Source organism: Phyllostomus discolor, chromosome 3, assembly GCF_004126475.2.
Source record: "Phyllostomus discolor isolate MPI-MPIP mPhyDis1 chromosome 3, mPhyDis1.pri.v3, whole genome shotgun sequence".
Taxonomy (NCBI): domain Eukaryota; kingdom Metazoa; phylum Chordata; class Mammalia; order Chiroptera; family Phyllostomidae; genus Phyllostomus; species Phyllostomus discolor.
In genome coordinates this window covers 93,967,046-93,981,113 of record NC_040905.2, presented here as the reverse complement: position 1 = coordinate 93,981,113, position 14,068 = coordinate 93,967,046, and the positions used below count along the sequence as shown (strand labels likewise).

At 43.0% G+C, this 14,068-nt stretch overlaps 1 protein-coding gene across 3 annotated transcripts in view; it reads left to right on the top strand.

Moving 5' to 3' along the window:
• The window catches only part of LOC114499295 (general transcription factor II-I repeat domain-containing protein 2B), a 64,613-nt gene extending 53,137 nt beyond the window's left edge, over nucleotides 1–11,476 (top strand). For all 3 annotated transcript variants that reach the window (XM_036020846.1, XM_028515356.2, XM_036020845.1), the window contains 5 exons: nucleotides 3,964–4,041; nucleotides 6,732–6,815; nucleotides 7,546–7,729; nucleotides 8,042–8,070; nucleotides 9,667–11,476. In XM_036020846.1, the coding sequence (XP_035876739.1) occupies nucleotides 3,964–4,041; nucleotides 6,732–6,815; nucleotides 7,546–7,729; nucleotides 8,042–8,070; nucleotides 9,667–11,270 (1,979 nt within the window). In that variant the 3' untranslated portion in view covers nucleotides 11,271–11,476. The remainder of the gene's footprint in view (nucleotides 1–3,963; nucleotides 4,042–6,731; nucleotides 6,816–7,545; nucleotides 7,730–8,041; nucleotides 8,071–9,666) is intronic.
• Nucleotides 11,477–14,068: the final 2,592 nt, after the last annotated feature.

The window sequence follows — 14,068 nt, the reverse complement described above, 5'->3', positions numbered from 1 at the left end:
AATTTTTATTGATTCACACTGGACAACTATTGTTGTGTTGGCTGTTGTCATTTTTTTGTTTGACAATCTACGGGAAAAGAGGTTAGTGTCCCTAACTGAATAATAAGGTATTGCATGTTTTAGAGTTTTTTGCAGAACACCAGTTGAAAATCACTGCTTTATCCAGCAAAGCTGTCATTTAGTATTAAAGGACAGATAAAGAGCTTCTCAGACAAGAAAAAGCTAAAGGAATTCATCACCACCAAACCAGTATTACAAGAAATGTTAAAAGAACTTCTTTAAGAAGAAGGAAAAGGAGGAGGAGGAGGGAGAGGAGATAAAAACATGAGTAATAAAATGGCAATAACTACATAGCTATCAACAGTTACTTAAAATGTAAATGGATTAAGTGTTCCAGTCAAAGACACAGAGTGGCTGAATAGATAAGAAAATAAGATGCTTACATGTGCGGTCTTCAAGAGACTCACTTCAGATCAAAAGCCACATACAGACTGAAGGTAAAGGGGTGGAAAAAGATATTTCATGAAAATGGAAATGAAAGAAAAGCTGGGGTAATAATTCTCATACCAGACAAAACAGATTTTAAAGCAAGGCTACAAGAGACAAAGAAGGGGGTGATGGGGAAGGGTTGGAGGGGAAAGGCAGAAAACTGTACTTGAATAATAAAAAAAAATGTTTAAAAAAATCTAACAATTACCAGAGGGAAGGGGAGGTAATGGGGGACAGGGAGAGAGACAAAGAAGGACCCAGCAATTCCACTTCTGGGCATTTATCCAAAGAAACCTAAAACACGGATTCAAAAAGACATATACATCCCTATGTTTACTGCAGCATTATTCACAATAGCCAAGATGTGGAAGCAACCCAAGTGTCTATCAATAAACGAAGTAATATTACCTATACGATGCCATAAAACAGAATGAAATCTTGCCATCTGCATGGATGGGCCTACAGGGTGTTTATTAGGCAAAGTGAAATAAGTCAGAGAAAGACAGATACCATGTGATATCACTTCTATGTGGAATCTAAAGGACAAACAAACAAACAAAACAGAAATCACAGTTAACAGAGAACATTTTGATGGTTGCCAGATGGGAAGGATATTGAAGGAATGGGGGAAAAGGGGGGAGGGATTACGAAATGCGAATTGGTAGTTACAAAGTAGTCGTGGGGATGTAGTCCAGGGAATATAGTCAATAATATTGTAACTATGTATGGTGTCAGAGGGTACTAGATTTATCGGGTAAACATGTCATAAGCTATATAAATGTCTAGTCACTATGCTGTATACCTGAAACTAATATACTTGTATGTCAACTGTAATTAAAAATTTTAAAAATATTTTAAAAAATAATATATAGGAAAAAATGCATAAAAGAAAATACAAAAAGAACTATATGCAGGATTCAACTTTTCCTCCTTTTACCTTCCCTACTTCCCTAACTCTCCACAGCAAGCATATATTACCTAAATATTAAGGGGAAAAATTCAGCTATTGATCTGCTCTGTGTGCGTGGACAGCTTCTGCTGTGCTTTTGCCCTGACAGCCTTCCCAGAAATTATGTGTGATGTTGTCAGGCTAACTGAGCGCCGAGGAGACGATATCCCGACCCCCAGATGTTAGTGAGGTTGGATTTGTGCTCATTCATCTGTTCTTGAAGTCAGTGGGGCCTGAGGAGGTTTATGGGTAAAATGTGTTTCCATGGCCAAGTTTCAAAGTCGTCATAGGGCGTCAGTGTGGCATCAGGTTCCACCATTCTGAGCCACAGTTTGTTTTCCTTAAAATCCCACCAAAGGAACCCCTTAAATTACTTTTAAAATAGTTTACCGAGGTGAAATTAACAGAACATAAAATAAACCATTTTAGAGTGAACAGGTCAGTGGCATTTAGTACATCCACAGAGGTCTGCAACCGGCACACCTCTGCAGTTCCAAAACATTTTCATCTCCCCGAGGTAAAACCCCATGCCCGCTGAGCCATTCCTCCCCTCCCCCACTGCCATTCAGCTAACTGACCCCTGCCAGCCAGCGATTCACTTTGTCTCTATCAGTTCACTCTTCTACCCATTTCATACTGATGGGATTATACAGTATGTGCCCTTTGGTGTTGGGCTTCTTTCACTTAAACCCTCCAGGGTTCATCCATGTTGCGGCATGTGCCAAACTTCCTTTTCAAGTCTGAATAATGCCGTCTGTTGATGGACACTTGGGTTCTCCCCTTAAAGTATGTTTTAGATCGCAAAGAGAAGAATCCCACATTAGCATCAAAGTCCAGCAGTGATTTGAATGCCAGAAGTGTTCTCCAAGGCAGCCTCTAGCCTGTGCCGCATCAGGATTGCACAGGAAGTGCAGGCTGGACCAGCCTTTTGTTCTGGATAGTTTTTAAAAGAGGTAGCCATCAATTAGCCCTGGCTGGTATGGCTCAATGGATTGTCAGCCTACGAACTGAAAGGCTGCTGGTTTGATTCCCAGTCAGGGCACAAGCCTGGGTTGCCAGCCAGGGCCCCGGTTGCGGGTGCACAAGAGGCAACCAGTTGATGGTTTCTCTCACACATCAGTGTTTCTCTCCCTCTCTTTCTCCCTCCCTCTCCTCTCTCTAAAAATAAATAAATAAAACCTAAAAAATAAAAATTAGTCATAAATTATTTGGCAATTAATATATCTACCAACAAGCATGCATCTAGCAAAGGTCTAAAAGCTTTGGAAGTCCATCACAGGAGCGTTGTGATGGCTCCTAGAATGCGGACCAGATGAGCAGTTTTAAACTGACTGACAAGGTTGCTGAGCAGTCAATTCAAAAAGACTCGTTGTTTATGTAAAGGGAGAGTTTCAGAGGAGTTAAGATGTGAACCCATTAGTGAAAATGCCATCCATTTATTTGAAATATGTAAGGTAATTAAAATGGATTAACTGCCCATTTATCCACTAATTATAATTGGATTTTGATCAGATTTTAAACTGTGCTTCCTGTGTTTGGGGACAGATGTTCATATTATGAGGAGTCAAACGGTAAAACATTAGCACTTCACGAGAACATAATGGCACCCACTCTCCCCACATGGACTGCAATGCCCTGAACTGGGCCCCGGGTGTCTGCGGCTCAGTGGCCCTGGCTGTCCTGAGAGAGTCCGCGTGCTGCAAGGTGACGAGGAGACCTCACAGCAGTTCAGTCGGCCCTCCGTGTTGAGCCCGACTGTGAAGAAGCAGACCTTACAGGATTTATTAGATCAGAAAAATGACTAATTTCGAGGAAAAGAGCAGCACATTTCCCCACATTTCCTTCAGAAATACGTGTTTGACAGAGGAAAACCTGGCGGCGGTGGTCGCCGCCGTGGCTCCTTGAGTCCCCCGCCCCGCCCCCCTCCCCAGTCCTCGTTCTGGGTGGATCCCCTCAGGGGCCCCAATGGGAATGGTCGCTCACCCTATGCTGGCCCGAGCTCTGAGTTCCTGGGAGAGGGCCAGACAGGAACTACTACACTTCTCACCTACAGCTTGAGTGAATGTTGTGTTTATTGTTTGGCAAAAAATTAAAACGTGAGAATGTCAACTCTGCCTTGTCAACACTGAGCACTTTTGTGACTGCCTTAAATCGTATTTCACCTATTTCATTAAATGTCTTCTCGGACACATTCATATTCGTTCTGTCCTATTTTCCCCCTTTAAACTGAGAATAACAACCAAGGTCAATACTTTTAAATATTCTTCTTTTAATATCTAATTAGACTGACTGAAGTAGTGGGGCTATGAACTAAAAGCAATGGTGCACTTTCCCCCCTGACATCACCATTAGGCCGCAGAGACTCAAATATCAGTTAGTGCCAAGCCATCTGGCTTTCCTCCAGCTGAGTGTTCTCAAGATTTTACAAAACTCATTCTGGGCTTCTGAGTAATGGTGCTTTGACATTTTTAGAGGAGAATTGGCCTCATTTTCTGTGAGTTCTAAATTTTAATTTCTGTCTTAAGGAAACATACATTCATCCAGTACTTCAAGTTCTGCAAAAGGTGTTGAAGATCTTAACATCGTTCAGGTGACAATTCCAGGTATGGAAGTTTATCTGGCTTTATCATAAGTAATGTTATATTTTTTATTTTGTTGTATTTTAACCATTTTGTGACATAAGTCAGTCTCTTGGAGTCGTGGTGTCTTTTGTTTTCCTTAGTTCACCCTGTCGACTATGGAATGACAATTCAGGAACAGAAAATATGCTACAGATTCCCCCACACTGAGTATCTTGCTTAGAGCAAACCTTGGTAACAGATACATTGCTCTCCCAACCATACCCTGGCATTACATGGAAAACACGTAACAGCAGACAACTCCAAGCATTAGCTACCATTGAATTACACTTAGCCACACAGGTGAAATTTATTTCCTGCCCATGAAGTAATCTCCTTTTCTGAGTAAGTGATGTACAATATATTTGGAGAGATACAACAGAATCTAATAGCATGGTTCTGCTGGAGAGGGAAACCGAGAGCTGAGATAGGGATGGAAGAAAGATGTTTCACTGTGTGCTATTTTAAATCTCTCTTTTTAAGTATATTTTATTGATAATGTTATTACAGTTTCCCAGTTTTTCCCCCTCTGTCCCCTGCTGCCCTGTACCGCCTTCCCTCCAGCAATCTCCCCCTTAGTTCATGTTCATGTAAGTTCTTTGGCTTCTCCATTTCCTATACTGTTCTTAACATCCCTCTGTCTATTTTGTACCTACAATTATGCTTTTTAATCCCTGCACCATTTCTACCACTCTTCTCCTGCCCCTTCCCAGCTGATAACCCTCCAAATGATCTCCATACCTATGAATCTGTTCCTGTTCTGCTTATTTGCTTAGTTTGTTTTGGGGGGGGGTTGTTAGATTCAGTTGTTGATAGTTGTGAATTTGTTGCCCTTTTAATGTCCATAGTTTTTATCTTTTTCTTTTTCTTAAATAAGTCCCTTTAACATTTCATGGAATAATGCTTGGTGATGATGAACTCCTTTAGCTTTACATGGTCTGGGAAGCACTTTATCTGCCCTTCCATTCTAAATGAAAGCTTTGCTGGATAGAGCAATCTTGGATGTAAGTCCTTGCCTTTCACGACTTGGAACACTTCAGGCCAGTCCCATCTTGCCTGCAAAGTTTCTTTTGAAAAATCAGCTGATAGTCTTATGGGAACTCCTTTGTAGGTAACCCCCATGCTTTTCTCTTGCAGCTTTTAAGATTCTCTCTTTATTTTTAACTTTTGGCATTTGAATTATGATGTGTCTTGGTGTGGTCCTCTTTGAGTCCAACTTCTTTGGGTCTCTATCTGTGCTTCCTGGACTTGTATGTCTATTTCCTTTGCCATATTAGGGAAGTTTTCTTTCATTATTTTTTCAAGTAAGTTTTCAATTTTTGTTCTTCCTCTTCTGCTTCTGGCATCCCTATAATTTGGATGTTGGCATATTTGGAGATGTCCCAGAGTCTTCTTATACTGTCCTCGTTTTTTTTTTCTTTAATTCTTATTTCTTCTTTCTGTTTTTGTTGAATGCTTCCTTATGTTCCAAATCATTAATTTGAATCCAGGCTTCCTTCCCTTCACTGTTGGTTTCCTGTAGATTTTTCTTTATTTCATTTAATGTAACCTTCATTTCTTCCTTTATATTATTACCATACTCAATGAGTTGTTTAAGCATCCTTATCACCAGTGTTTTCAATTCTGCATTTAATAGGTTGGCTATCTCTGTTTTGTTTAGTTCTTTTTCTGGGGTTTTGTCTGTTCTTTCATTTGGGCCATATTTCTTTGTCTCCTCAATTTGGCAGCCTCCCTGTGTTTGTTTCTGTGTATTAGGCAGAGCTGCTTTGACTCCCTATAAAAGGCACCTGTAAATTGTGTGGGACGGAGCTTTAGGTAATCACCAGGTTGGGGCAACCTGCTTTACCATTTTGTGGCTCAGTGTCAGTGGAGGGCTCAGAGAGGGGACTGTGCTGCTGCCTGGCTTCTGGGGGTTTACCCAGCATTTGCCCCATTTCCCTCAGGGATCTCTTGCTCCCAAGGTATCCCTCCTGATTTTATCCCACCACACTTGAATGTGGGACACACTGTGTCTCCTCTCCTCTCTATGCTGTCTCTGTGTCTCTGACCATCCTACCCATCTGAATAATTGTTGCTTCTTTAAATCCTTGGTTGTTGGACTGCCATGCAGTTTGATTTTCTGACAGTTTTAGGTGTTATTTGTTTTGAGATTTAGTTGTAATTCATTTTGTGATTGCATGAAGGAGTGAAGCATGTCTACCTATGCCTCCATCTTGAACGGAAGTCCTCTATTTTATATCTCTTGAATTTTGAACCATGTAGTTTCTTTATTTGTTCAAAAATTTAATTTTTAAAAATTTAAATATTGAAAAATATTATCTTCTAATCTTAATACATCTTAGTCCTTTTACATGTCATACTGCATTGGCTAGGATTTCTATTATAATGTTGAAGAGTAATGATAAAAGTAGACATCCTTGTCTTCCCAATATTGAAAATGTTCCTGAAAGTCGTATGTAGTATGTTTATACAGAGTTATAATTTTGAAAAGTCTATACCATCTGTAATGGCTTCCATTTACAAATTTCTAAAATGCTTAATTTTTGCTAAAATTTAACTGAATGATAAGCCAGGTAAAATGATTTTTCATATGCCAATGAGCATTTCCTTTAACAGCTTTTTTGAGGGCAAATACACTAATAATCCTAGTTTGTGTATTTGTTTAATTTTTTTAGATAATGAGAAGGAAAGGTTATCAAGCATTGAAAAGATAAAACAACTCAGAGAACAAGTCAATGACCTCTTTAGCCGAAAATTTGGTAAGTTTTTATATCATTATATATCCAAGTTTTATATATTTGCAGTATTCCTTTTTTTAGTAACTTTTTTAAAGATTTTATTTTTTAGAGAGAGAGAAAGAGAGGCAGAAAGAGGGAGAGAAACATCGGCTGGCTGCCTCTCACACACCCCCAAGTGGGGACCCAGCCCACGACCCAGACATGTGCCCTTGACTGGGTGACCTTTCAGTTCACAGTCCAGCACTCAGCCCTCTGAGGCACACCAGCCAGGGCTTGCAATATTTCTTTTTAATTGAATACCTTATCTAAGAAGCTGATCTTTGTGTGAAGGAGCAATGATCAAAATTAGTGTGTATTTTTATTGAAGAGGTTTTATGTGGAAACGCTGATTACAATAATAATAATAGCTATCTTTAATTTACTGCATTCTTACCATGGCTGAACATTGTTTTTAGTGTTCAACATGTGATTAAACATTTAACCCTCACAAAACCCTTTTTTGGTAGATACTATGATAATACCTATTTAATGGACAGAGAAACTGAGTCTGCTATACTACCCATTGCCAATTTCAAAATCAGTAAGATTCTTCATACATCACAGTACTACTGGAAATTAAAGTAATGATGGCTGATCACCAGCACTGCCCCTTTATATGAATGATTTTTAAATCTTGACATTAAAGATAAAGCGTAGTTTGGGTAAGTAAATGACGAACACAACTAATTTTTTGCTGTTTATCTCATCACAGGTGAAGCCATTGGAGTGGATTTCCCAGTGAAAGTTCCCTACAGGAAAATCACATTCAACCCTGGCTGCGTGGTCATTGATGGCATGCCCCCAGGGGTAGTTTTCAAAGCCCCTGGTTACCTGGAAATCAGCTCCATGAGAAGGATCTTGGATGCCGCGGAATTTATCAAATTCACAGTCATCAGGTAAGTGAGAGGCCCCCTCTTGGTCATGAGAATGAATCTGCAGGTAGTAACTTGACCGAAGTGGACGAGCAGGGATCCCCCAGGAGGTGGGCTGTGGGTCCCTGGGTCAACTGCTGTGACAAGCTGCCTCTCGACTCATTTCATCACACTCTGCTTCTGCGAGCTGTGTGTCCCTGTTCCTGTTTCTTGGTGATCGTGGGCAGCCTGTCTCAGTTTCATCTGCCTGGCATAGCTAGAGTTGGCACCTACGAAGGTTTGTCAAATAGAACCACATGAACATTGTTGTGTTCACCAATGTCTCTTTCTCTTCAGACCTCTTCCAGGCCTTGAGTTCAGTAATGGTGAGTATTTGGGGTGGTGACATCATTCCAACAACCGCGTGTAGTGGGAAACGTCGGTGGGAACTAACCACAGGGTCCTTGCTTCTTGAGCTGTAGAGCAAAGCATGCTGCTCTTTATGTGCATTTTATTTTTCCTGGTAGTTGGAAAGTCTTGCAGTTCTGTTCCTTGAATTTTATTAGCCAGGCATTTTTTTTTTCACATAGCAGTTTGAGGGAGCTTGCTGCATAGCAGACCGTGTGTATGTGTGAGCCCTTTGTGGTCCAGGCTCATCGTGATATGGAACTGCTCCATCTCAGTAGATAGTGACTGCTTGGCCACCCCAGCCCCATGCCCTGGGGCTCCCAGCCCCAAACTCCCACAGTTCAGAACCAAAAGAGGTACCGCCTAGCACAGCAGGTGCTCCCATAGTCCCCCCTACCCTGAGGTGGACATCTGTTCTGATGAGCAATGCCCCAGGCACTCTGCTGAGTAAACAGATGTTCTGAATGTCCCCCCTGGAATTCTTGCAAGCAAGTCAATATCCTAGTATGAGTGAGGCAGAAGGTGTAGAGATGTTCTCAAGAACTTGGATTACTAGGGAACCTCCTCAAAGCTTGGAAACTTAAGTATTCTTTTCAAATGCTCAGTTAGTACTCCTAAACTCCTTTGATTCTAAATGATTGTTTACATTTTTAATAACTTTATTGAGGCATAATTTACATGCCAGAAAACTCACTTGGGTAGAGTGTACACAATTCAGGGTTTTTTTTAAGGGAGCTGTGCAGCTATCACCACAGTCTGATATTAGAACATTGCCATTACCCTGCCCCCCAAATATTCCTCCCAACCATTTTCAGTCATTTCCCATTCCCACCCCAGCCCCAGGCAAGCCGACCACTAAGTGGACTTACTGTCTCTGCACATATTTTCTTTGTTTTTAAAATTTGATGTCAAGTTCAAGCATTTAATTTTCTACTGAAAGACAACCAAAAGTAAGTTTTTATGTCTGTGTTCTCTCGGAGTAAAGCTCACCTGCACCGTGGCCAGGTCCTTTAAATTTAAACCACGTGAGCCCTGCGCGGTCCCGTGGCTACCGCCTGTCTTTGTGCCTCCCAGCAGGTGAATTACATACCTTCTGTGCTCACTCCCTTCTCTGGTTCCAAAGTTCTCTTGAGAATCAAATGAAAAAATATCTGTTAAATGCAAATGTACTTTCAAATCATTCCTGTTTAAACCAAATGTGGCAAAAAGAGCTACTTGCTGAACTTCCCCAAAGATGTCTTTTGTTTGGCTCATATACCTTTTAAAAAATGGAAAAAATGGGAATTAGTTGCCGATATTTGAAAAAACAGGGGCTTTTTCATGAAAATCGATTTCCAGGCTTTCTTTAGAAATCTGAAGCTCTGGCCTTGGAGGGCCCATTCCCCTCCGGCAGCAGTTGGCTAGGGCTGAGTGTCAGCCGTCCCTCTCTGCCGGGGGGCGGGTTACTCTCCAGCTAACCATGCCTTCTAGCCGCTTTCTCGCTCCCACTTAACATCATGCTTTTGCGGCTATTTTTCTAATAGTAGAGTTAAAAGAAAAATGAAATATATTTGTCTCCATGTCTCTATCAAAAGTGGGAAAAAGAAAGATAGACCAAGAAGGCCGTGTATTTCAAGAAAAGTGGGAAAGAGCGTATTTCTTCGTGGAAGTGCAGAACATCCCTACGTGTTTAATATGCAAACAGAGCATGTCTGTGTCAAAAGAATACAACCTGAGACGCCATTACCAAACCAACCACAGTAAGCACTATGACCAGTATACTGAGAAGATGCGTGACGAGAAGCTTCATGAGTTGAAAAAAGGACTCAGAAAGTATCTCTTAGGGTCATCAGAAATTTTGTGTCCTGAACAAAAACAAGTATTTGCAAATGTGAGTCCAAATGAAAATGCTGCCGTGCAGCCTGTAGAAGATGTGACTGGGAACTTATGGGAGAAGTTACGTGAAAAAATCAAATCATTTGTGGCATACTCTATTGCAATTGATGAGATCACAGATATTAATAATACCACCCAGTTGGCCATATTCATCCGTGGTGTCGATGAGAATTTTGATGTGTCCGAAGAGCTTTTGGATACAGTGCCCATGACAGGTACAAAATCTGGAAATGAGATATTTTTGCGTGTTGAGAAAAGCCTTAAAAAGTTTAATATTGACTGGTCTAAATTAGTAAGTGTGGCCTCCACTGGCACCCCTGCCATGGTAGATGCGAACAATGGGCTTGTTACAAAACTGAAGTCCAAGGTGGCAACGGTCTGCAAGGGTTCAGACCTGAAATCCATTTGTTGCATTATTCACCCGGAGTCACTCTGCGCTCAAAAGTTAAAGATGGACCACGTCATGAATGTGGTGGTTAACTCTGTCAACTGGATATGCTCCCGTGGGCTGAACCACAGCGAGTTTACAACTCTGCTTTATGAACTGGACAGCCAATATGGCAGCCTTCTGTACTACACAGAGATCAAGTGGCTCAGTCGTGGGCTGGTGCTGAAGAGATTTTTCGAATCGTTGGAAGAAATTGATTCCTTCATGTCATCCAGAGGAAAGCCCATTCCTCAGCTGAGCTCTCAAGACTGGGTCAAAGACTTGGCCTTCTTGGTTGATATGACAATGCATCTGAACACTCTAAACGTATCTCTCCAGGGGCATTCACAGATCGTTACACAGATGTACGACTTGATTCGGGCATTTCTGGCAAAACTGTGCCTTTGGGAAACTCATCTGGCAAGGAATAATCTGGCCCACTTTCCCACGCTGAAATCAGTTTCCAGAAGTGAAAGTGATGGCCTGAACTACATTCCCAAAATTGTGGAATTAAAGACTGAATTCCAGAAGAGACTGTCTGATTTCAAAGTCTATGAAAGCGAACTGACCCTGTTCAGCTCCCCGTTCTCCGTGAAGATCGAGAACGTGCATGAAGCGCTGCAGATGGAGGTCATCGATCTGCAGTGCAACACGGTACTGAAAACCAAGTATGACAAGGTGGGAGTGCCGGAATTCTATAAATACCTCTGGAGTAGCTACCCGAAATATAAAAACCACTGTGCAAAGATTCTCTCCATGTTCGGGAGCACTTACATTTGTGAACAGCTGTTTTCCATTCTGAAGCTGAGTAAGATGAAGTACTCCTCCCAGTTAAAGGACTCACAGTGGGACTCCGTCCTCCACATCGCCACATGAAGAACACTCGCGGCAGTTCCCCAACGGGCGGAAGACTGGACGCCTCCAGGCCCGAGGGATTTTGAGATGGGGAAGTGAATTATTAAATGTTTTGTTTTTCAGTGTTTTTCACTATGACTTGGAAACATAATTTGCAGTATCATACCTGTTTTTTAATATTTTATGCTTCACTATAGTCCAGTAAAAACCAAGAAAGTTTTCTTGTACTTCTAGGAGTTGACTTTTCTTATGCCTGGCCTGTGTCACTTACTCACATACTTGCTTCATGCCTGTAGCCGCTGGGGCCAGCACCTCCAGGTTTAAATAAGTCAGCAGAGAACAGGGAGATAGATGGGTGTGTGTATTCATTGAGGGACACACACATGTATCACCCCCCCTTTCAGATGGTGGCCCTCGTGACCTAACGTGATTCCAAGTTTAAGTAGAGTTGGTTGGAAACGCGTTCGAAGACGGTAGTGTCCCTGTGTTATCAGCCTCTGCCTCCACAGGACCCCAGAAAGGGAGGGCTTGAAATGGAAAACCCCAAAACAAATAGCATTTGCCTTGAAAGGCATAGAAAGTTGAGCCCTACCCCTATTTGTATTTTTTCAACTTCATTTTGAAATAATTCAAATTTACAGAAAAGCTGCTGAGATGAGAATAGTGTACCTGTCAGCCAGATGCTCACACACGGCACCTCCCCCCGGTGCTCCATCACTTGTTTGCCTTCCCCCGCCTCTCCTGTGTGGACAGTGGTGCCCACAAGTGTAGAAAGGAACGAGTAACTGTTACCTGTGTGTAAACGTCTTGTGCATGATTTTTATGAACATTTGAGGGAAAATTGTACACCTCATTTACCCCTAAATACTTTATGGAGTATTTTCTAAGAATGGGATATTCTTGCCCTGACCAGTGTGGCTCAGTTGGCTGGGTGTCGTCCCACTAAGCAAAAGGTCGCTGGTTCAATTCCTGGTCAGGGTTCACGCCTGGGTTGTAGGCCTGGTCCCTGTTGGGGCACATGTGAGAGGCAGCCAATTAATGTTTCTCTCCTCTCTTTTTCCCTCCCTTCCCCTCTAAAAATAAATAAATAGCCCTGGCTGGTGTGGCTCAGTGGATCAAGCACCGGCCTGTGAACCAAATAGTCACTGGTTTGACTCCCAGTCAGGGGCACATGTCTGGGCTGTGGGCCAGGTCCCCAGTAGGGGGCACATGAGAGGCAATATTGATGTTTATCTCCCTCTCTTTCTCCCTATTTTCCCCTCTGCCTAAAAATAAATACATAAAATCTATTAAAATAAGCAAATAAATAAATAAAATCTTTTTTAAAAACAGAGATAGTCTCTTAACATTACCAGGATTTAGTTGTCATCTCCAGTGTATTGGACGTTGATGCAACACTTTCATCCGTTTTACCATTCATACTCCAACTTTGTCGGCTAACCCAGTAATGGCCTTGTTTTATAGCATTTCCCCCTGGAGGGTTGCCACTTGAAAGCGTGTGTGTGTGTGTGTGTGTGTGTGTGTGTATCTGTGTTCTTAGTCTCTGTTTGTCATTGGAATTAGTGACCCCAAATTGTGAATACTTCAGGTTGTAGGAATTAATCTCACTAGAGTGCAAACAGGCTAAGGACCCTGATCTGGAGAAGGAGGCTTTAACAAGGGTGAGGGGAGGCTGCAGCGGGGAGAGATCACAATCTGCAGGTGGTTACCTGACAAGGCACCCAGCGCCAGCTGGAGCCTGAATGCCTGTCCGCAGACCTGGGAAATGACCCAGCCCGGGCAGTTCCTGTCATTGGAAGATTGACTGCAGGTACAGCTGGGTCCTGCTAGCTCAGAGACTTACTTCCTGGGGAGGAGACCCAGGATGGACTGATTTGTGGGGATGGGGGGAACAGCTCCTGGCACACCTGAACAGATGCGGACCCTGGATATCATAGGTGGGGCCCTGCATTAACCAGACTTGCCTGAGATTTGGGACCTAGAATAACTTCAAACAACGCTGGCTGGCTGGCAGGGAAAGCTCAGCCTCCCCTTTTAGAGACAGACCACTGACGTGCAGAGTGGTTGAAAGGGCTACCCCAGGCCACGCACCCAGTAGAGGAGTCTTCAGGACTCAAACCCAGGTTTGTGTGACTCCAAAGCTCACGTTCTTTTTCCTTTTCTAAGTGGCCACAGAGCCTGACATGGAGGCTGTTGTACAGCCTCAGCTCATCTGTCAAGTTTGTGGCTCCCTGGTGGTTAGCCTGATGACACTCAAGGGACAGCCAGGGCTGCCTTCTTCTGACGGGGCCATTCGTGGGCTGCTTTGACTAAACTCCTCAGGCCCCTACATTCCTTCTTTACCCTGCAGTGTGTGTTGGGACCTAGGTGGCTTGACCGACACTGTCACTCACGTGACGGGATGCAGTGTCTGTGACAGGGAGCTGTGGTCACAGAGATGGAGAAGGGCTCAGCCCAGGCTCTGGGGCCTGGATTTGGTAGGTCCCTGTCAGCTCATGGGGTAGGGGTGGTCTGCGTGTGTCCCAAGGCCCTGTATTCCTACCCAGGGTTCCAGGGTAGGCAGAGGAAAGAGCTGCTTACTCCTCCAACACAAGAAATGGATGTGGGGGCCGTGGAGCTGCCCCATGGAAGCTGGAAGCTGTCCCACATCACACCCTGTCCTCTGAGTGTCCCTCAACCACGGCACTGCAGGGCCAGGATAATGCGGTGGGTCTAATAGGGCTTTGGAGTCAAAAAGAAGAAAGCCCAGCTCCCCCTCCCAGCTCTGCCACCAACTTGCTCTGCTCCCTTCAACCAATCACCTACGTTTTCTGAGCCTT